Genomic DNA, 21,656 nt, shown 5'->3' with positions numbered 1-21,656 from the left:
CCACACATGGACTAAATTTCAAGTCTCCAGCCAAAAGACTCTTTTGACTAAAGACTTGGGGGACTACTGTTTATACCATATTTAGGGCCTCCGTATTTAGATCTCGTACAAATACTCAGGGGACTTAAATGTAATTATGTAATAAAAGAATGAGCAAATATGTAATAAGTGAGGAGCCCTTATTCTATAAAATGACTCCTCACCCTCACAATTAGGGAAGACCATTTCTTAAGCCTTCTCATCCCTCTCACATCCCCTCTCATATTCATAGGTTCTCTCCCTCACCTCTTAGATAAATACAATATCAGTGTGGACGTAACCCAAACCTTGGGGTGAACCACGATACATCTTGTGTTATTTACATTACTTGCAGATTCACGGTGGGATTTACGTTGTTCCAAGACCTCCGGTTTTGTGCATCAACAGGTACCATCACCTGCCAAATTATGCATTTTCTTGTTTTTTCTGTGTGTGAAAAACTGAAAGAAATAAATGATAGTGTAACAATTATTGTTTCCATAAAGCTATCAAATACAATGGAGAACATGAGAGCGATGCTTTTGTTTTGAGCAAAGCTATCAGATACAATGAACCTGTAACAATGTAAAGCTGTGCAAAAAAGCAAACCCGAATTATTCCTGACAATCCTCTAATTTAGTTGAATCTAACAGGTTTTATTGAATTTCACGTAAAAAATCCCCAAAATTTTTTCAAACTCTAAGAAAATGGGACGGGAAAGAATTCCCAGAATAGGGAGGAATGGGGAAGAGTGAGGAAAAGTAAGGGATTAGGTGGGACAAGTGAAAAAGTGAAAAAGTGGGACGGGTGGAATATGATTAGTAGGGTATTATCATTAGTAAGGTATTATTGTCATTTATCATGAAAAATTGGTTGTCTGACCCTTTTAAAGTTAATTTGGACAGAACACTAACAGAAGAACGACATTGATTCGCAGGGTTAAAATTCAGGGACTACATTGATCGATTTTCAATTTCAGAGATTAATTTAAGAGATCATTTGTGATAAAAACCCTAGTTTTTATTCATTTGGATTTTTTTTCCTTTCTCAATTTAACCACAAAGTTGCTTGCTCTTGGTAATATTTGGAATTGTGCTTCTCATTGTGATAGCAGTACTTGCAGCTTAATCAAAAGATTGTCTAAATTTAATGAAAGCAAACTCAAAATTGTGTAGAGGGACGAGCGCTACTGCAAATCACACTCAAGTGCATCCTACAACAATTTCATGTGAGTTTTGCATGGATTTTTTTTTATCTCAGTTTGTGTTGATTCAAATGAATTTGGGTTTGTCGTGCACATCGAAATCTTCAAATATCTAGCTAGGTGGGTCTTCTCTTATATCACAGTTTGAGTTTTGATTTCTAATCTGGAAATTGAAGCTTAAAATGTGGATTTATGGCAGTGTTCGAAAACGCGGCCTAGGCGGCGCCTAGGCGCTGGGCGGTGGTTTGCCGCCGCGATTTAACCAAAATCGTTGAAGAAATCGGACAGGGTGTTAGGCGGCGCCTAAATGAGCGTTGGGCGGGCTAGGCGGCCTCGGCGGCTTTGATGGTAAGTTGATTACAACGTTGTTCTTTTGTTGTGGTACTGTGGTTGGATGACTGGGCGACCATCCCGACAGTTTCGATCTGCAATTGCAGAGAAATGAAGTGAGAAATGAAGTGAGACGATTTGGCTTCCGCTGGGATGAGAGCGATAACCATGGATCTGCAATTAAAGAGTAAAAATGTGGGACGAGATAGATCTGCAATTGCAAGGTGAAGAAGATGGACGACTTGGCTGGGAAGAGAGAGAGAGAGAGAGGTTTCTGCAATGGCAGAGAAAGGTGAAGGAGCGGACATGTCTTTAAGAGGGACGACGGCTGAGCTTAATTAGAGCTAGGTTTTTTTTTTTCTATTTTAAAGGGCGAGGAAGTTGAAGGGGCCACGAGGTTGGGAGCCCAAAGTGGGCTAGACCTGAGTGTCTTAAAAAACTAGGGAATAAATTGTTTTTTTATTAATAAGAAAACAAGGCCCAATTCATTTTTGATGAAAAACAAAGGTCCAACAATAATTTAAAAAAAATAGGGTGACTAAATGTTACAAAATCAACATAAAAAGTCTTAAAATTTTACACATATACTTAAATCCGCCTAGGCGCTAGACGCTAGTTGGCCGCCCGACTAGCGTATAGCGTTTTTTAGAACCTTGTACATGAATGATGTCGTTGAAATAGAAACATGGTGCCAAGGGGAAGGGAGAATACCCAGAAAGGGTTTGGTTTTCTGGTGAGTTCTCCAGTATTATTGATAATTTCAAGAGAAATTTTATTTGGACCCAGTTTTCCTCTCTCTAAACTCAACTTTAATATTTTGTTACCTAAACTCCCTAGTTTACCCTCATAAATTATAAACATAAATAAACTGGAAAAAGAAAAACTCATCAAATCCATTTCCCGACTGTTCTCTTGCCTTCTGGCGTCTCCTCCCTGTATTTGTTGGGTCTGTCTCCCTCCCGACTATTTTTTTCCCTGATATTCTCGGTGTATTCCCCCACCTCTCACACACCCACCAATTCTTTGCGGTGGCTACTCCACCAAATGTCCAGTGAATCTTTCCATTTTTCTTCTATTGCACGTGATAGGGCCTTGCTGTTAATAGGCAAAACTAAGCGGCATCGTCGACTCTGTAAGCAACTTGTTGTAGAAGTCCAAAATGGAGTCAAATGGATTTTGTATTGGGTCGGGTTGTTGAAGGCGATGGCTGATTTAGCAATCCTGCCTAACTACTTCTATATGCAGGAGAAGGAAGAGGGGGAAGGTCTGAAGTGGTGGTTGAGTGGTGGCGATGTATGTGGGTTCTATCTCGGTTGAATGAGTGTAGAAAGATATTTAATTTTCAATTTCTTATTTTATTTTGTATAAGGGGTAATATAGGAATTACATAAAAAAATTGTTGCTAGGTGTAGAAAGAGTATTGTTGGGTCTAAATAAAATTACCCTAATTTCAAGACATAATAACAATTAATTATATTATTTACTCAAGTATGATATCAAGAGCTATTTGGTTTTAGGATTTTGAGTAATTATGTCCTGTATTTGATTTGAAGACATCACAGAAAACCAATATTCTATATATACTAAAACTCAAACATCTGGTTACTGTTCTAGGGCAGTATGCGGACCAAAATGCCCCTCAAGTTAGTCTTCAGCCACTACTTTTTGTCTTTTTGTACAGTAAAATCCCGAATTTGCCCTTTCTATTCACCCTTCCTCCATCCGTGGAGTCTTTCTTTTATGGCGCGTTTACGTAACGGTAATGAAAATAGAAGGAATTGAATTGAGGAGGAGTTGGAATGAGGAAAAGTCAGAATCAGATTCCTGTTGAAGCTGTTTACTTAAATGAATAGGAATCGGAATAGAATCCCATAAAGCTGTTTACTAATTCAGCAGAATCAGAATATAAATCAATATGATTACTAAAATGCCCTTGTCCCAAATCAAATATTTTATATACTTTAATGGGTTTATAAAAGATAGTCTTGGAAAAAAAAAAAGTAAGTGAGGGCATAAAGGGAACAAAACTATCATTCTGATTGCCCAAATAAGCAGGAATTGGATTACCACCATATCTAGGGAATCCAATTCCACCAATACAAGGAATTGAATTTCAAAATTTGTGTGGACCCCACTGATTTTTTGATTCCTTCATATTTAGTACATATCGAAGTACTCCGTAATCGGAATTCAATTCTACATTCACATTCCGATTACGGATACGTAAACACGCTATTAATCTTTTCTTAATTTTTTTAAACCCTTATCTATGCGTGTCCGCCATCGTAGAAAAGAAGGGGATATGTGGCACTCTTTCTGCTTCTCTCGGGTGGATCTCTAGAATTCTCCTTTGGTTTCTGTCACCCAACCAATCCATCAGACTCATCATTTACTCTCTCATTACACTCAAATTTTGGATTTTTCAAGAAAGGCAGTCTGTGCTGATTCATCTGTTTTGATTTGAAGAAGATTTCTGAAGTGGCTATAATTTCATGGTAGGTTGGTTTAAAGCAGTTCCTAAATTTGGGATCGTTTGCGATATTTTTAGGTTTTTCTGTCCCTGACAAATCTTGGCTCGCTAAAAAAACCGAAGCAGTTTAAGCTTCTTCGAGCTTCTTCAGCCTTTTGATTTGGATTGAAGATGATTTTTAGCCAAAAAGGCTAATGTTTTCTGGTAAGTTCTTTGAATCCTGCATCTGGGGAGTTTTTTTTTTTATTTTTTTTTTCAAAGCTGTGGGTTTTGTTTTCTTCAATTTTAAAACATTAAAAATTGAATTCTTTGTTTAGGTAAAAAATTAATTAGATTCTGTATGGGTTCTGATGAGGCATTGAATTGGGTTTGAGAGTTTTGATTTAATGAGGGAGGTAGGGAGTGTATAAGGAGAGACGGAGGTAGGTGATTTGCAGAGGGTGAGAGAAAAACGGGAGAGAAGGGGTAGTACATTATATTTTGATTTTATAATTTTGGGGGATTTGTGTTTAAATTTTGCGTTTATACTTTTGGGGGTTTTGTGTATGCGCATGGATGCTGAGTGTGGTATCTGATCTGATTTGATTTTCAGTTTCAGAAGACGGTCATGTTGGAATTTTGGGGCTTTCGTATGCAACATTGGAACCACTTTGTGCTCAAGGTATATAACAAGGTATGAAGCCTCATTATTACACCTTATCATATCTTCAGTTGATACGAATTTTGTTGGTTTTTCGATTTTATCAGGGTCCCTTTTTTTAACGTCTGGCATTCGTTGGTGAGTTTTTCTACTTTTTTAGTATGGCTGTTTTAAAACTTTTTTTAGTACTTTTTTGCAGATATAGCCTACAAATGTTGACCCGAAGGTTGGACATAATCATTACTTCCTATTACAATTATTAAAGTTAATTCAATTAACTAAAGTTGATTTGAATGTGATGATGATGGAGATATTTTCATAGGCGATAGAATCTTGCTGACAACTTTCGATATTCAGATGGAATTTGCGTATGAATTTTGTTTATGTAATTTTGGGTGTTCTGTTCATATCATTTAGATTTGTCGTCTGAGTGTATGATCTGCTTCTGTTTTTTGTTTCAGGAGATGTTGCTCTACATTTCTTCGGGCTTTTGTGTACAGCTTTCGAAGTCCTTTGTGCTCAAGGTAAATAATTGTAGATTTTTCCTTTGAGGCTTGCTTATTAGGACAAACAAAAAACGTTTTGATAAATGGATGCAGATGGTATTGAGAGTTTTGGCTATTCCCTCAGTGTGTGTAGGCTTTTATTCATGACGGCTCAAGTAGTTTTGAAATTCTCTTTTGCTTCATATGGAAACCTGCTTTACCGTCTCTAGGCTACTAATAAGTGTGCTCAACGTTCAAATGGTTCTTTGACACGCTACTTAGCTTTTCTGATTATTTAGTTAATTAAGTCAACGAGGACAATACTATAGTTTCATCTTTCAGGAGAGTTAAGTTTCTCTTTTATATGATTCGAAGTTTAATAAATGGTGCCTTGCTTCAAAACCTTAGTTTCATCTTTCAGGAGAGTTAAGTTTCTCTTTTATATGATTCGAAGTTTAATAAATGGTGCCTTGCTTCAAAACCTTTTGTTATCTCATACTGCCATTTTATTTAAACTCAAAGAGTGTTAGTTGATTGATGCAATTACCCTTCATTTGCTAACAATTCTTGACTCTTTTTATGTATTGTATAGTAAAATCACGGATTTACCCCTTATGTACGAGTGTCCGCCATCGTAGAAAGGAAGGGGACGGGTGGCACTCTTCTTCTGCTTCTTTCGGGTTGAAGAAGATTTCTCAAGCAGCTATAATTTCAAGGTAGGTTGGTTTAAAGCTGGCAAGATGACTGAGGATTCAACTGAGGATTCAACTGAGGATTCAAATCTAGCGGGGCCAGCTCAAGATATAGATAAAACAATTTTTTAATCTTTCAAGGGTATAATTTGTTAATCCCCTTTTCCTTGGAGTTAATTTTTAGTAATGTGTTTTTAATAGAATTGTAGATTTGAGTAGTGAGTTTTTGCAATAGTGTTATTTTTTATTAGCAATTTATAATGCTATTTGTAAAATTTAGTCAGATTTTTTTAACAACTATAATATTGTTTGATTTCAATTTGTAATTACTTCTTTTGATAAATTTAAGCTTAGTTATGTTAGTAAATCTTTATACCTTATGTCCAAACACATATACAATATAGTATATGATACATAAACAATATATTCCAGGATACATATACAATACTGTATATGTATAGTTTTGATATTGTTGCTGACCATTTTCAATGCATGCATTTTGTGTGTAGAGGGTGAAAGTTGCATCCTTCACAAAGGCAAAATAAAGAACAGATTCTACTTCATATGAAAAGAAGAGGTTAGTTTGATTATCATTGCTTTTTTGATATGGTTAAATTCTAAGTTACTTGGCTACCGTGTAATTTAATCGTTTGCTTGCCCAAGTTGAAGTCATTCGTTTTATTGATGCTGGTGATCAAGATCAACCTGAGTTTATGTTAAAACAATATCATAATTTTCATTAGTCTTGATTGTCTTAACCCTTTTCTTTTCCGTCTTTACCAAAATTTCATGAAATTTTTGCACAATTTTTTTTTAAAGAAATTAAGTTGTTTTACTATTTTACTCTCTTGGTAGATTTTTTTTTTCGTTGTTCAAACTTAGTATTGCAAATTTTAGGTGGTGGAGCATACCCTTTTGAGATTAGCATCTAATATCTTCTTTAAGACAATTTTTTATATTATACTATCAAAAGCTGTAATATCTTCATTTTATTGTTGTTTTGTAATTTCAGAACAATGTGTTTGTACGCTTCTGATTAAACACAAAAAGAAGTCCTTCAACATGGAACATGAAGATGTAATTGAAGTTTCTACAGAAGCTACTAAATACTTAATTAACAATGACAATGATGTATCCCTTTACATTGCAAAGCTCATCCCCTCCGTTAGCAATTCTGGACAATTTGAAGTAACATCATCAGTTCATTTTATCAATTTTATTTGTTTGAGCGATTAATTATCGCATAAACCCAATTAAATTTCAATACAAAAACTTGAATTTTGTTTTAATTTTAATAGTTGTAGTAATGTATATCATTGATTTAACTTTGTACAGCAATTCTTCCCTGCTGGTTCTGCAAATCCGTGAACTTCGCACCAGAAACCAATGACTGCGATATAGACACATATATGTTAATTGTTGAACATATAGTTGTAAATAGATTTCCACATGAATACAAATAGTTTTGTATATCCTAGGTATTTAGAACTCTCTGCATGTTTAATGTAGTTTTTAAAAAATGCAGTTTTAAAACCCGCAGCATCCCGCAGGTACTATTGCTAGTCTTATCTAATCGTTAAATACGATATCAGATATAAACGTGTGAAATAAAATACTATTGTGATAACTTTTAGAAATAGATAAAAAAAAAATTGGCATAATCGGTTTAACTTATCATATGGATTATGATACTATTGTGGTCAAAATACAATACTATTGTGATTAGTTTGGGGGTTGTATTAATATTTGTTTGGCTGATGAGAAAATGGAGAAAATTTTGAATGTTTAGCTCTATTTTGTTGGAAAAAATCTGTATTTATAGCCAATTGGTGAAAGATGTATACTAATTTTATGATTTTATGTTGAGTATTCTGTTAATCTATTTTTATGCAAAATTTGTTTTCTGTGACGATGCGAAATGATGTATTAGATTGCTATTTTGACTTCAGTTGTTTTTCTTTTTCATTTATTAGTCTTTTCTTATATATTATGTCATTGATCATATATTCAAGTGTTGGCCATTGATCACATATTCATGTGTTTGCCATTGATGTGCCTTTGTGTGAGATTTTAGGGAAAAATGAAATTGTCCATTCTACATGTATTTGAGTTTCATTCTACCAATAGGGTTATTATTTCATATCTGCCCTTATGAAGCCTTTAAGGGAAGGGATCCCTATTTTTTTCCCTATTTTTCAAAAAAAAAAAAAAATGGGAACATCCTTTTGACCGTTAGATTTAGCTTTAAAAAAATTTTATGGTTGAGATTCTGTGGCCTAATCTCAACTATAAAATTTCATTAAAGCTAAATCTAACGGCTAAGAGGATGTTCCCATTTTTTTTTTGAAAAATGGGAATCCCTTCCCTTAAAAGGCCTGTTTGCCCTCATATCCTTTACAATATAAATTTGTTGATGTGCAAATTCATTGCATGTATTTTGTTTTCTTTGCGTAGGCTGCTTTCTTGGCAATGAAGAGTACTGCAAGGAGACTTTTGGTGTTCCAGTGAACAATCTTTGTCATCTTTTAGCAATGAAACAATATTCCCTAATATTTTTTTGCATGTAAATATCCCAAACTTTCGTAATTTTTGTATACAAGTACTACTATTGATCAATTTTTTTGTATGTAAAAATTTTCCTAATGTTCTCAATGTAAATAATATTAAATCTTTTATGCCACAATCTTTTATATTTTTTAAACAACGTTCCGTATAATTTTCGTCCCGTAACAACGCGCGGGTATCAATGTCTAGTTTAATAAGATATGCTGAACAATTCACCTAGTTCGATTGTACATTACATGACATTAGATAGGAGAAAGGTCTATGCGTCAAGGTCGATGTGCGGTTGGCACGGAGAGTTTATATGAAGGTAAATTTTTGGGTTGGAAAGTTATTCGTATTAAAATCTTTCCAATTCTAATTAACTATACTCGGATTTTAAAGTTTATTAAAATCTCATCAGATCCTCATTTAACTACACCTCTCTAAATCAACTGCTTTAACCAAACAAATGTAGTCTTTTCGTTTATTTCCGCCACACCAAAAATATTCATCTTTCCACATGTCAAAAGGTTTATTCGCTTGGCTTTAGACTTAGCATATGGCATCCCGCACTATATCTCTTCTCTTAGTCAAATTCATGTTTACTGAAAAAATGGTGGTGCTATTTATAAACATTTTTTTATCTTGCACACACTCTTCTCAATTTTCAATTGTCGGATTAAATAAACTGAAGAAAATCAAAAGAAAAAAAAACATAACCTAATGTATGTGAGAATTAGAAAGTCATATGTGGATAACACCACACTAAAAAAATGAGGAAAGGAAGAAATCATAGAATTTTGGGAAAAAATCCACTTTCATCCTTATACCTAAAAGCTAGTCAAGTTTCATTTTCCTCTCCCTTCCCTTCGTGAACGGAAGAGGTCAAAGATTTAGCCTTACATGATAGTCTCATAATTTAACAAGACCAACATCATGTGATAAAATTGACAGAAAATTAGGATATGTCCCTAGCCAATTATGGTCTTTGACTCAAGCTTTATTGGCTTTTAATTTTTGATCAAAGTCCTTTGACTTTGCAAATTTCATCCGCTTGGCATAATAATATTAACATATCAACTATATAATTTTAGGTTTGACTACTGTACTTACATGTATTTAATAGAATCACCATATCGACCGTTGGATGATGATATATGAAATACCTATATTTACATTAATTATACCCGACTGTCATATAATGATTGTGTTAAATACATATAAATGTTACAGTCAGCCGCTATAATATTTTATATATTAAATTTTGTTGCAGACCTATTTAACTGGAGAACTATAGAGAGATGGAGAGAAAGGGGTTGTGATTTATGAGGTGTGAGGTGTGATTTCTTACCCTATTATGCCTTTATTTATAAAAGTAAGAAGGTAAATTCATTACCAATAGACATTACAATTTAAATAGGATACTATGTAAAAGATATGGTAGAATCCAATAAGGATTTACTAGAATTTACAATTACATTCCTAACCTAATTAGGACTGCAACACCCCCTTGAGTGTGTAAATACTCAAGTAAATGGCGCATCAGGTCTTCAGTGATGAAGTAAGTTCAATTGATGAAGTCATCGGCACAATGAGCGAATGCAAATCTTAGATCAACGGAATAATGCATAAAAAGGTAAAATTCACAAAACCTCGCTCTAGTAAAATCTTAAAACCCATTATGGGAGAAAACCCCATGTTCTAAGGAGAAACGTGAGAAGTTTGCATTTAATCAAAACTAAAGGTCTTCGGGACACAAGTAAAATGCTCATAAGGGTATGACCAACCCGAGATAGGTGTCTCATTAAAACCTTGCTAGGTTGTAAAAACCCAATGGCAAAAATGCTCCTAATAGTAGAAAAAAAATGGTCCATTAAGGTTAAGTGAGTATACTTCTGGAATCAGTGAAGTTTATTTGAATTGTAGATTAGTGAGATAAGAGTCAACAAAAGAAATATGATTAGTTGGATAATGACTCGTGTCTCTAATATGCACAAAAGATGGACAAGTTGTATAATATTTAATCATTAATTCTTGATTAATACATGTATTATGGTTTGATATGACATTCACTAAAGCTTCATTTTAAATTTTCACGTTTTTTGAGCAAATCTTCATGATTTATGTCAAAGGCAATAAAGTCATGGTGATGTCGAAAATGCTACTAATTTAAAATTTAAAGTAACTAATACTAGAATGCATATGTGAGTGGGGTTAAACCCTTATCACACAAGTGATGTTAGGGCACAATAATGTGTAGTAAAAGTAGAGGCTTATACCATATGAAGAAACCTTATTTATGTCAGCTTTTTTCAAAAATCCTTATAGTCACAAGAGCTTTGCCACATAACTCTAGTTCCAAAGCGGATGTGAATGGTGCAATGTGAACATACATGTGAAGTTGGTCCTTGCTTAGACTAGTACCGTAATTTGATAAACACCATGCATATCAAGTAATAATAAGTAGATAGGATGCAATGATGTCATGCTACAAGTTTATGCTTACAAATAAGACAATGTTGTAAAAAACGCTAGGCTCTAGTCGGGCGGCGGACTAGGGTCTAGTGCCTAGGCAGCTAGGCGGGGCCTAGGTGGATTAGGCGGATTTACGTAAAATCGTATAAATAAGTATCTATTTATACTTAAAAAATACATAATTGTACTAAGATACATAAATTACAAAATAAAATAACACATAGATTATTTAAGTAAATATATATATATATATTTACATAAAATATGACTTGTGCGCAAAAGTTAAGGGACTCTTGGTTTTGTAAATTTTTTTCTAAGCCTAATATGTTTTACTCATTGTTGGGCTTTACTTTTTAGTTTTCTTTAAAAAAGGATTAGGCCTTTGATTTCACATTAAATAAAATAAAATAAATAAATAACTTATTCCCTAATTCTAAAGGAACTATCAACTAACATTAAAATCCCTAACTCTAACCCTAGCCAACAGAGCGTCGTCGCACTTCTTCTTCTCTACAATTGCAGATTTACAGAGCTTTCTCTCTCATCAAATCTTTAATGCCGACTCTTCTTCTACGCACGCATAAAGGGGACAAGGCGTAGCAACACGATGTTTGAACCTACAAACACACGAAAATAGCTTAAAGTACCAAAATAACTAGAATTAAACTAAGTAAATGCCAAGAAACGAGCTAACTGAGTTGCATAAATATGCTCCTATCACCTCTCCACTTGCAAAACCTATGACCAAGATGTTGGCTCCCCAACTCATAACCTTCATGGCCTCTTTCGTAAGCTTGCCTCCAATCGGATCATACAAAACATCAACCCCTTTAAGCTTTCGGGATTTCAAGAAATCCTTCACACTTAGGATAACATTTTCGCTGCTTAAGTCCACCACATGATCAACCCCCAATTGCTTCAAATACTTCACCTTTTCAGCTCCCCTAACTACGGCGATAACAATGGCTCCCACAACCTTGCCAATCTGTATGGCCGCAAGGCCAACTCCTCCAGCTGTACCAAGAACCAGCAATACTTGACTGGAGGATAAATTGGCCCTATGAACAAGTGCCACGTGCGAGGTCCCAAATGCAAAAGGCAGTGCACCGGCAGCCACCAAATCACACATTTCCGGCACTCCAAACAGCTCTTCCTGATCGGCGACGATGAATTGGGTGAAAGAGCCGAGGGCGGCAACAGAGCAAACAAGGTCGTCAAATTTGAACTTGGATACGGCAAGTCTAACGGCGTCGACGGTCCCGAAGTAGTCGGAGCCTGGTATGAAAGGGAGGGGCAGCTTCTCCTGGTACTTGCCCAATATCTGCAGATAATTGGTGTAGTTCAAGCTCGTAGCTTTCACTTTCACTCTTACCGATGTCGGAGAACCCAATTCTAGAATTGGGTGGTTCTTCTCCACAATGATCGCTTTCTCCGCATCTCCGTCTGATATGGGTTGTGTCGGGTCGCCCAATTTCCGGCACACCAGAGCCTCAATCGTCGTCAGCCTCGGGTGGGGTTCTGGTAAGTTCTGAGCTGCTAGCCATTGGGTCCAGGGTCACTGGCACGGTCATGCCATTCGATCACCGTCGCATATTTCCCGGCTCCTTGAAACGTGATGTACGGCTTCGTCGCCGGCACTCCCACATTGCTAACCGAACTGGCAAATCAGAGACCTCAAAAGACTTTATCGTGCTCTGTGACTGGTAATTGAAGATGTACACAGTTCCTGAACACAGACTCATAATGATCCATGGCTTAGATAGATGTAGATCCCTAAACCATAAATTTCCGCTTGATGTCGAGCCTGAGAGGCATTTTTTTTGAGAGCTTGAGGAAGTCGGTGCGGAGCTCCGCAGAGGGAAGATGGTAAGACTCGGCGGTGGAGAGATCGAAGCAAATTGAGTTCGCAAACAGAGCGCGAATGGAGGTGTCAGTCTCTATGGGCTCGCACGTTCAGTTCACTCGTGAAGAATAATAGAGTGTGCATGCTTCTGTGAGAGAATGAGAGATTTGGATCTGAGAGAGAGTATTGTGTTTGAGTTTTTCTCTTTCTCTCTGTAAATTGAATGGGTGTGTCTCTGAGTGTGGGTGTTGGGTTGTTTGGTTCCTGGGTTTTCTTTGCAGATTCACGGCGAAGGTGAAAAAATGAAAGAGAACCGACATAGTTTTTCGTGTCGATTCCCACAGACGGCGCCAAATGTTGATGCACAAAACCGGAGGTCTTGGAATAGCGTAAATCCAACCGTGAATCTGCATGAAAGTAAATAACACAAGATGTATCGTGGTTCACACCAATGTTTGGGCTATGTCCACACTGATTGTATTTCTCTGACTGTATTTATGGATTACAAGGGTGAGGGGGAGTCCCTCAGAGAAAGAGAGAGTTTGAGAGGGCTCTTTGTTTGTGAGCATGAGAGCTTGAGATAGATGAGCTTTGTGAGGGTGAGAGGGCTTGAGGTTTGTGAGGGTGAGGAGGCACTTTTATAGAATAAGGGCTCATCCCCTTTTTACATATTTGCCCCTCAATTTATTACATAATTACATTTGAGTCCCACGAGTATTTATACGAGGTCTAAATACGGAGACCCTAAGTATGGTACAAACAATAGTATTACCATTTAATTGATACACGTGTTGGTCAATATGCGTTGTTACATGAACACGACAAGAGATAAACACAACCCGATTACACCCTATTGTGCATTAGAAAAACAACCTAAACAAAATGGTTCACAATCACACAACGTCCCAATTTAACATTCAAAATATCATGCGATGAGAAACGTATATATAATTTTACTCTATTAGAACAAAATTGTACAATAATAGCCAACCCTTCCATGCGAATAAGGATCGTCTTTGTGAGGATTCCAGGAATCCACGTATCTTATTCGTTCATTGTACATCGTACGGTCAGAAATTATTTTAAATTGAACACAAATAGTACATGACGAAAACTAACCGCACAATATATGATGAACGAACACGATTTACGAGCTTGAATACGGGTACTGTCAAGACCGTAACCGATGAAAGCCAATTGTGCCAATTGGACTTTTGACCATTGAAAGGCAATCGTGTCCTCTTTTGCTTTTCAGCCCAATTTTGTTTGGTTAAATCCGACGGGGCAAAAGGGTCAAAAGACAAAAATTTAAATTAGACAACTGGCACAGGCAGTCTGCCAGTCTGTACGGCACACTCTCACACTCTCGCACTACCTCTATGAATGATTAATTCTGTCACCAAAAAAAATCAAAAAAGCAGAAAACCAACCGGGCCGCCTCTCCTTTTTCTTTCACATCCCTTTAATCTTCCTGAGAAAATATTTCACTTTCTCGCCGGAAATTCGAAAGTAGAAACCCTAGCATTCTCCGATTACTGCCGAAAAATTGAAATTGGGCGCCAAATTCTTCCGCGTTGCTCTAACGTTTGCGGAAATTTGGGTTGCAAAACTAAAATGGCGAAGACTCCTCCGCCAGCGAAGAGGAAATCCGAGAGATTTGAGATGAAGAAGTCGACGCAGAGCCCGCTGCGGCGGTCGCCGAGGGCGAAGAACCACTCGTCGACTTCGTCTGGTTCGAAATTGTCTGACGGTAAAAGCTCGGCGTCGTCGTTAATGGAGCTGCGGAATATGGAAGTGAGAAGGAGGGAAGTAGGGAAGAGCCAGAAGAATAGTGTAGTGGGAAAGAAGATACTGGATTATAGAAGTTACAAGGCAATGTTTCTGAAAAATGGAAAGAAGGATAATGCAGCAGGTAACTGGCCGGTTTCTCTCGTTTCTAGTTTTGGCCCTAATTGTGATTTTCTTATAATAATGTATCTGTCTTTGTTGTAATTTGTGGTTGTTTTGCAGTAAATGAAAGCAAAGGCGATTGTGAAAAGGTATTATCATGCGCTAAGTTGTGATTTTGTCTGCTTTTAGATTAACCCAAATGATTTTCATCAACCATTGAATTAGTTTAGTTTTGTGATAGGCTGTTGGTGTGTAGTTGAAGGGACAAAATTCGCTTACCGGCTTTAGTTTTGTGGTAGTCTGTTTGTGTGTAGTTGAAGGGATGGAATTTGCTTACCGGCCTTTTTCGTGTTTGTTGTACTTAAATTTTTTTTTTTTTTTATTGATTTCATTATGAAACTTTTGTTAGTTGTTGAAGGTGTTGCGTAGCAGTGAGCGGGAAAGTCAGCCTAAGGATGAAGAGCAACACCTTAGGTTTCAGAAAAAGGTGGTGGAGGGAGAGTACAAACAGTGGACATCTTGTTCCGGTTTGTCTCAGGGGAAACGGAAAGGGGAACAACAGCTTGATGTGTTGTCAGCGATATGGGAAGTTGAAAGTGGTAAAGTTGTGAAAAAGCGCAGGACGGTTGTAAATAGAAATGATGATTCACCCCATCTAAAACCGGGATCAGAGGGGAAATCAAGTCCTGGATGTAAGAAAGGTAAATGGCTGATGCTGTAAAGTAATTTCATTTTTTCATGGTATTTATTTTTCCAAGAGTTATTGCTTAGTGGAATGTTAGGGTTAGGTTGTCGATTTCTGAGTTACCACTTTTTGCTTCTGAAAGCATCTCTAATATTGCAGGAGCTTCTGTAACTCCAGCAGATATTGTGCCTGATTCTTCTACCAGGACAACTGGTTGTGAAAATACAGTAACTGATGAAAATTGTGCCTCTACTTCTCATAATGTAGATAAAAATGGATTAGAAAAACCGGAGAGTAACCTGTTTGAATCTGAGGAGAGAAGAAAATTGTGTGATGGCCAGAAGAGTCTCCATCTGCTTTTGAAGCCACGGATGTCAAAATTATGTGAAATCCTACAACTCTCTGTATGAAATTGATTTTCTCTATTCTGACATTTACTTTCCATTTGTGTTCTTGTGTGTGGCTTTCTTTACTCAATATTCCATTAACTTCTCAGTAAAACACAGTTTTCTGTTCCATTAACTTCTCAGTAAAATGCAGGAAGATCTGAAGGATACGGTCAGAATGCTTCTTGAATATGTCATGAGTAATCACAGAGTAGATACAAAACCAGCAACAATACTGCAGGCATTTCAGATATCTCTGGTTAGAATTGTCTTCATCTTTCATGCACTTGTGTTTCAGTCTTTCGGCCTTTTTTTTTTGGTGCTCTTAAGAAAAGTGCAATTCTTTTTGTTATTGGCATGCTGAACTGGAAAATTCTTAGATGCATGCTTTCTTTTATGTTACTTGGCTGCAACACTCATATTTCATTCTGGTATTGAATGATTTTTACTGATATGGTCTTGCAAGATCCTGTATGGTTGGATTTTGCTTTGTCTTCCTGGTCTCCTTTTACTCTGATATATTTTCACTGAAGAGAAAATAGCAGTGCTTTGATTTTGGCTCAAAATAACTGTGATAAATGATAGCATCAAAATCCATCATGTCTATAGTTTTGTTTCAAAATTGGTTCCATCTGCATGGTAAACGCTCAACCCTTAATTTTTTATTGTCTTTGGCTTCTGCATGCATGTTTGTGTTCAAAATGCCACTTTAACTATTTTTTTTCTTTTCTTAACTGACTTACTGATATCTATAAATCCAGTGTTGGGCTGCAGCTTCATTTCTCAAGCAAAAAGTCAACCACAAAGAATCACTTTTGCTTGCAAAGCAGCACCTTAACTTTACTTGCACAAAGGACGAGGCATACTCTTTTTATTCAATGCTGCAGTGTTTGAAGACAACCTTTTTACTACATACAGGGACTTTTAAGGATGCAGAGTCTCGAAAGTTCGCTAAGTTATCAGGTAAAAGTGCTCAGGACCATTTAAATGCGAAGGGTACACAATCAACGACTTCTAACTTGCAGAAGGTCCAATCAGAGGTCAAAGACTTGACTGTGAATCCAGAATATGTAGCACACAAAGATGTCTCAAAAAGTATCAAAGGAATTCGTAAAAAGTTCAAGAAGAAGATGACAAAACTTACCGAGAAGCATAAAAAAGAGAAAATTGAGTTTTTGAAAAATTACGAGGAAGAAAAGGGGTGTCTAGAAAGAGAGCACAAAACAGAGTTGGCCGTTATTCAATCTTGTTTCCAGATTAATACTTCAATGAGATCAGACAAGCTCAAGAAGTTGGAAAAGGAAATTGAAGAACATCAACAACGTGTGGACATAGATCTTGAGCGTCTTGAGGCACTGCAGCAGGAAGCATTGTATAAGTTGATGGATAAGCAGAAACAATTGTTAGAGAAAGTGGGATCCTGGGCACGGCTCAAATTGCCAAATAGATCATCTTCAAATAAACCTGAGCCTGAGTTGGAATGCTCACAGACTAGTGAACAAATTAGAGTTAACAAAGATCTGGATGATTTTGCCTCGCTAAGAGAGCATGATCTTGACAAGATTGTGCCGAGCATGACAAAGGGAGTGATAGGACTGTCTGGAACTCCAGAAAGGAATTCTGATGAAGCTGTAGCATGTAGTGGTCCCATTAAAAAAGTGACGACTCCAACAGGATTGCACGAGAGTGTCAGTTCAAGTAATGGTTTGCATAAAGTTGTTTCTATAAGCCCACCTTCATCTGAAGAACAAATCCATGCAGTGACGGTAGCCAGTTCAGATAAAGTGGTCGATTCGGGACGGCTTGAGACTGTCAGTTCAAATGATGTCTTGAAGGATTTTGCCTTTGTCAATCCACCTTCATCTGAACAACAAATCCCTGAAAAAGCCTCAAAACATGGGATTGTTAGTTCAAGTAATGGTTTGCATAATCTTGAGTCTCTGAGCTCTTCTTCATCTGAAGAACGAACCCGCATAGTGACAGTAACCGTGGCACCTAAAGATGTAGAGCTGGGTGTCCTTGAGCCTGTCAGTTTGAATGATTGTCTACAGAACCTTGTGTCGGTGGATCTACGTTCATCTGAAGAACAAATCTATGAAAACATAACAGAACATGAGACTGTCAGTTTAAGTCCTGATTTGCAATATGTTGTGTCTATGAGCCCACCTTCATCTGAAGAAGAATTCCAGGCAGTGACAGTAAATATTCCTGATAAAGTGGTCGGTTCAGAAGTTCTTGAGACTGTCTCTCCAATTGATGACCTGGGGAATCTTGTCTCTGTGGGTCCAGCTTCATCTGTAGGACAAACCCCTGAAAAAACCACTAAACATGATACTGTCATTTCAAGTCATGGTTTGCATAATCTTGAGTATCTGGATTCACCTTCATTCGTTGAACAAAACCCCGAAAAATCCACAGAAAAGGAGAACAGTGAATTGAACGCTGTGGCATCTGATAGTGCAACTAGGGTCAACCAACAGAATGGAGTGGATATTGCAGCAAATGAAAACTTTTCTGGGAAAAATACCCTGGTAAACTCACCAGCAGTGGAGCTTGTGACAGCCGTGGTGGATGCCGGTTCAGTGACACTACATCAGGTATAAAATTGTTAGATATTCTCACTGTATGCTATTCACCTTGTTTTGATCATTATTCTCTTGCTGCAAAATGACATTGTGCTTGGTATGGGAACATTGTCTGCACTACTTTTTTATACTATCCAGAGAATTATGAGGTTAAATCTCTGAGATTTATATGGGTTTTGTAAATCTATACAAAAGAACTTTGTTCATTATTCTGTGAGTTTTGTCTTGGTTTTTATGAGGACATGGTATTCAAGCTTGTTAATAAAGTTGATTCTAATAAATGAAATAAAGACAAAAGGAGTAAGTGGTTTGGCTTTTACTGACACATTTGTAACCTGTCCAGGCACACCAAGACAAAGGTACTCTGTTAGCCACATTGCGAGAAGTTCAATGTGGAGATGCACAAGCTAGAGAAATGCAGAATACTGCCCAACCAGTTGAAATTCAAGTATCCCAATCAGTCGCAACAGTAGCATACGTTCATTCTGATCTTGCTGTGGACAATGAGCCTGTGGTACAAGTGCCACAGCCACCATACTCTAATGCACCTGATTGTAATCCTCTTGAGTTAACTTCAGTTGGTGGAATTGAAATTCAGCCAAGTATTGAAGATCATACCATTGACCAAACTGCTCAGGGTTCATATGAAAATGCTGCGAACTTACCTGATCTTTCAGATCAAACTTTTTTGCAGCCTCTGACATTGCATCAGTCTGTTAATATCCCTACTAGTGGATTTGGACAGCTTTTGCCAGACACATGGGCTACATCTGCTACTTATGCATTTAATACTCATCCTATACATGCTGCACCTCATATGGCATATGGGATGCCTCTGACCTCATCCCCTGACCCTCTTCAATATGAATTGGAAAGATTGAAGAAGGAAACAGACCAAAACCATAAGTCTCATGAAGATATGGTCGGTTTCGAAGTTAATATCTTTTTGTAATTTTTTTTTTCCTCTATTAAACAAAATATTTTTCTGAAAGACCTTTTTTTTTAACAGAAGCAGCGCCTGAAATCTGATTGTGAAAAGGAGATAGAGGAGGCTACTACTGAAATTCGTCGCAAGTATGAAATTAGATTACTGGAGACTGAAGCTGAATTTCACAGTAAAAAGAAGGAACAGGATGCAATCCGTGACCAGGTTATAAGGAATAAGATTCTCTCCTGGGCTTTCTGTAAATACATGGATCTTATTAGGGCATCGAGTGCATCTGGAGTGCAGAAAGGTTTGAAATTTCTGCATCATACGTTTTGAGTTGTTTTTTGTTCTCTCTTTCTTTTTTTCATATACCAGAGGCGTGGTTTTGATGGTATTTTTCTCGTGGAAGACCAAGATTCATCATTGGGCGTTTCTTTAGCTTTTTGTTTCATTTTGCAAATTGCATAATACATTAGCTTCGTCTAATTATAAAGTGTGTAGGTTTTATGTAAATCTGCAAAGTGTTCAGAAAAAGTTATCGTTAGACTTGCATAGGCAAATAGGGAGGAAGGGGATGGTAAGTAGAAGGTATATGACTACCAACAGTGTTTGTACAGGCTAATGCTAAACCTAATAGAATGCTAACCACCCCCTTTAGGCTTTATTTTTGGAATCTGAATTTTAATTATAGCTTGAAGCGGAATTTGTAATATAGGTAATCTGAACCTCTTGCATGTTATAAATTTTAAACATGTACATGTCTTGATCCACTTGTATGCCATAAAGGATCATGCAGTCCATGAATCAATACATGCTTTATTCTACATATCAATTACTTTTATGCATTGCTCTTATGCTCCTCGCCTTTATTCCCCTGGCAGATGGCAATTCCAATTTCGTCCAGCAGCTGCACCAGCTCTCTATGCTGCAAAATGCACAAAGAAGTTCTACAGTTGCCGGTTCATCTTTGGCAAGCCCTCCTGCAGCTAGCCTGGCAACTTCAATTGCACTCACACGCAGCCTCCAGGCAACCCCACCTGCACCTGCGCCTGCATGTGCACCTGCAACCAATCCGCATTGTACAGTTCCACCTACACAGACTCTTCCTTTTTTGCCTGCTCAATATCCCAGCATTCCAGCAAGACCGCCTCACATTGGTTCCTTCGCTTCCATTGGAATCCCCCGAGTTGGAGGTGATATTCGTGCCCCAGCTCCACATCTCCAACCTTTTAGACCCCCAACATCCATGTCAAATTGGCAGTCACATAGCAACTCTTCTGCAATGTCCCAGTCACTTCCCCATATGCCACGACTTCCAACCCCCACACAACAATCTCTTCCTTATAATAGGGCTCACCATCCTGAAACTGCAGGAGGATTGTCTGGTCTTCGTTGTAATATATCCGCGTTGGAGTTACTAATGAACAGCCAATCTGGTGCTAGCCCACCTGGTATTTTTCCCTCATTGCTGAATTTGGCTTTAAGCCGTGACCAATTGCACCTTTCTAGTCCTGCCCCTACCATCGGAACATGTTTCAACCAAGTACATACTGCTGGACGCACAGACGTAGTTTGTTTATCGGACGATGACTAATCAGTTACAGGATACAGGTTCCCGGTTCTAATTAACGTAGTTTCACCATGTGTCCTTGTTGCTATGGGATAAGGCGCGGGGCTGCGACATGGTATCAGCACAGGTAGAAAGTTCTAACAGTTACCTAGCTGCTAGGAGTTTGTATATGAACATTATCAAATGCCTTTTGATCTAATGAATGTAGTTTAAAATATCGATTCTGTAGTTTGTACTCTTATCATTTGCCTGAGCTGCGACGCGTTCCAGTTGGTTTGTCAAAAATTATACTTGGTGGCCAAATTGAACATGTTGGTGGCTAAATTGTAGGCTATAAGGCCATCTTCAGTTTTGCTATGGAAGTAGGCTATCAACGCCGCCGGAGGCACCTAGGGCGGTCGCTGGTCGCTTTGAAGAGATGTATCAATGGCCACCCTTCTCATTGCTTTTAAATTCGCGTGTATTATACACGTTTGTATGTTTTGGTCTAAAATATTTTTGTAAATGTCTCAATGATTTGTTAAATTTATCGTTTTTTATAAGTTCAATGTATAATACACTACCTACACATATTTCACATTTAATATTTTCTTAATAATATACATATAATTCACGTATTTAAAAATAAAAATAAATAAATTTAAAAAATTGGCTGCTTATTTTTTTAGTAAAGTGACAATTTTATTTTATTTTATGTATTTACTCATTTCGTATTTTACTATAAAAGAGTTCTTTGTGTTTATTCATCACTAATTGCAGTATCCTCTATCATTATTAATTTTTTCTTTTGGAACTTTTTTTTTTGTCAAGCCAACGCTATCATGCAAGGGCTCAACACATTTCCACCACAATTGTAAAGGGCCACTTGCTTCTTTTAGAAGTTTAGGATCACATGTGTTTCCATACTTATT

General features: G+C 37.2%; 2 protein-coding genes and 2 long non-coding RNA genes across 14 annotated transcripts; 2 read left to right on the top strand and 2 right to left on the bottom strand.

Annotated features, from left to right (window-relative positions):
• The first annotated feature begins 3,837 nt into the window (after positions 1-3,837).
• Positions 3,838-8,531, top strand: LOC139189200 (uncharacterized). Of its 5 annotated transcripts, none has more exons than XR_011572852.1 (7): positions 3,838-4,047; positions 4,149-4,226; positions 4,615-4,695; positions 5,124-5,186; positions 5,740-5,981; positions 6,349-6,416; positions 6,852-7,128. It is a non-coding gene; the product is annotated as an uncharacterized lncRNA (long non-coding RNA). The 5 variants fall into 5 exon arrangements; XR_011572854.1 differs by having other exon boundaries at positions 3,907-4,047; positions 4,146-4,226; XR_011572853.1 differs by lacking the exons at positions 3,838-4,047; positions 6,852-7,128 and adding an exon at positions 8,294-8,531 and having other exon boundaries at positions 4,072-4,226.
• On the bottom strand, positions 5,279-5,695 carry LOC139189201 (uncharacterized). Its single transcript, XR_011572856.1, has 2 exons — positions 5,630-5,695; positions 5,279-5,550 (listed from the first exon to the last, which is right to left on the bottom strand). It is a non-coding gene; the product is annotated as an uncharacterized lncRNA (long non-coding RNA).
• A 2,851-nt stretch (positions 8,532-11,382) lies between the features above and the next one.
• LOC103447967 (uncharacterized) lies at positions 11,383-12,600 on the bottom strand. Its single transcript, XM_029089351.1, has 3 exons — positions 12,480-12,600; positions 11,580-12,394; positions 11,383-11,475 (listed from the first exon to the last, which is right to left on the bottom strand). Exons 1-3 carry the CDS (start codon positions 12,598-12,600, stop codon positions 11,383-11,385), a joined length of 1,029 nt encoding a protein of 342 aa, XP_028945184.1.
• A 1,500-nt stretch (positions 12,601-14,100) lies between these two features.
• LOC103447902 (helicase protein MOM1-like) lies at positions 14,101-21,287 on the top strand. Of its 7 annotated transcripts, none has more exons than XR_011572850.1 (10): positions 14,101-14,613; positions 14,712-14,740; positions 15,010-15,292; positions 15,436-15,680; positions 15,817-15,921; positions 16,424-18,259; positions 18,591-19,169; positions 19,257-19,482; positions 20,057-20,872; positions 20,975-21,287. XR_011572850.1 is itself a non-coding variant. In XM_008387115.4 (9 exons), exons 1-9 carry the CDS (start codon positions 14,316-14,318, stop codon positions 20,767-20,769), a joined length of 4,314 nt encoding a protein of 1,437 aa, XP_008385337.3. In that variant the 5' UTR covers positions 14,101-14,315; the 3' UTR covers positions 20,770-21,287. The 7 variants fall into 7 exon arrangements, 4 of the variants coding, with proteins under 4 accessions (XP_008385337.3, XP_008385338.3, XP_008385336.3 ...); XR_001791530.3 differs by having other exon boundaries at positions 15,001-15,292; positions 21,076-21,287; XR_531142.4 differs by having other exon boundaries at positions 15,001-15,292.
• Positions 21,288-21,656: the final 369 nt, after the last annotated feature.

Source organism: Malus domestica, chromosome 11, assembly GCF_042453785.1.
Source record: "Malus domestica chromosome 11, GDT2T_hap1".
NCBI lineage: Eukaryota > Viridiplantae > Streptophyta > Magnoliopsida > Rosales > Rosaceae > Malus > Malus domestica.
Note: the sequence above shows the minus strand (reverse complement) of the source record. Positions and strands in the feature narration are given on the sequence as shown.

Excerpts from the sequence above, each read along its gene's own strand:
- LOC103447902 (XM_008387114.4), top strand. The coding sequence starts at position 14,316 with ATGGCGAAGACTCCTCCGCCAGCGAAGAGGAAATCCGAGAGATTTGAG. Across the intron at positions 18,260-18,590 it reads GTTCAGTGACACTACATCAG|GCACACCAAGACAAAGGTAC; the intron begins GTATAAAATTGT and ends TAACCTGTCCAG. Across the intron at positions 19,483-20,056 it reads TGCATCTGGAGTGCAGAAAG|ATGGCAATTCCAATTTCGTC; the intron begins GTTTGAAATTTC and ends TTCCCCTGGCAG.
- LOC103447967 (XM_029089351.1), bottom strand. The coding sequence starts at position 12,600 with ATGAGTCTGTGTTCAGGAACTGTGTACATCTTCAATTACCAGTCACAG. Across the intron at positions 12,395-12,479 it reads GGAGTGCCGGCGACGAAGCC|CAGCTCAGAACTTACCAGAA; the intron begins GTACATCACGTT and ends CCCAATGGCTAG. Across the intron at positions 11,476-11,579 it reads TAGGTTTTGCAAGTGGAGAG|GTTCAAACATCGTGTTGCTA; the intron begins GTGATAGGAGCA and ends GTGTGTTTGTAG.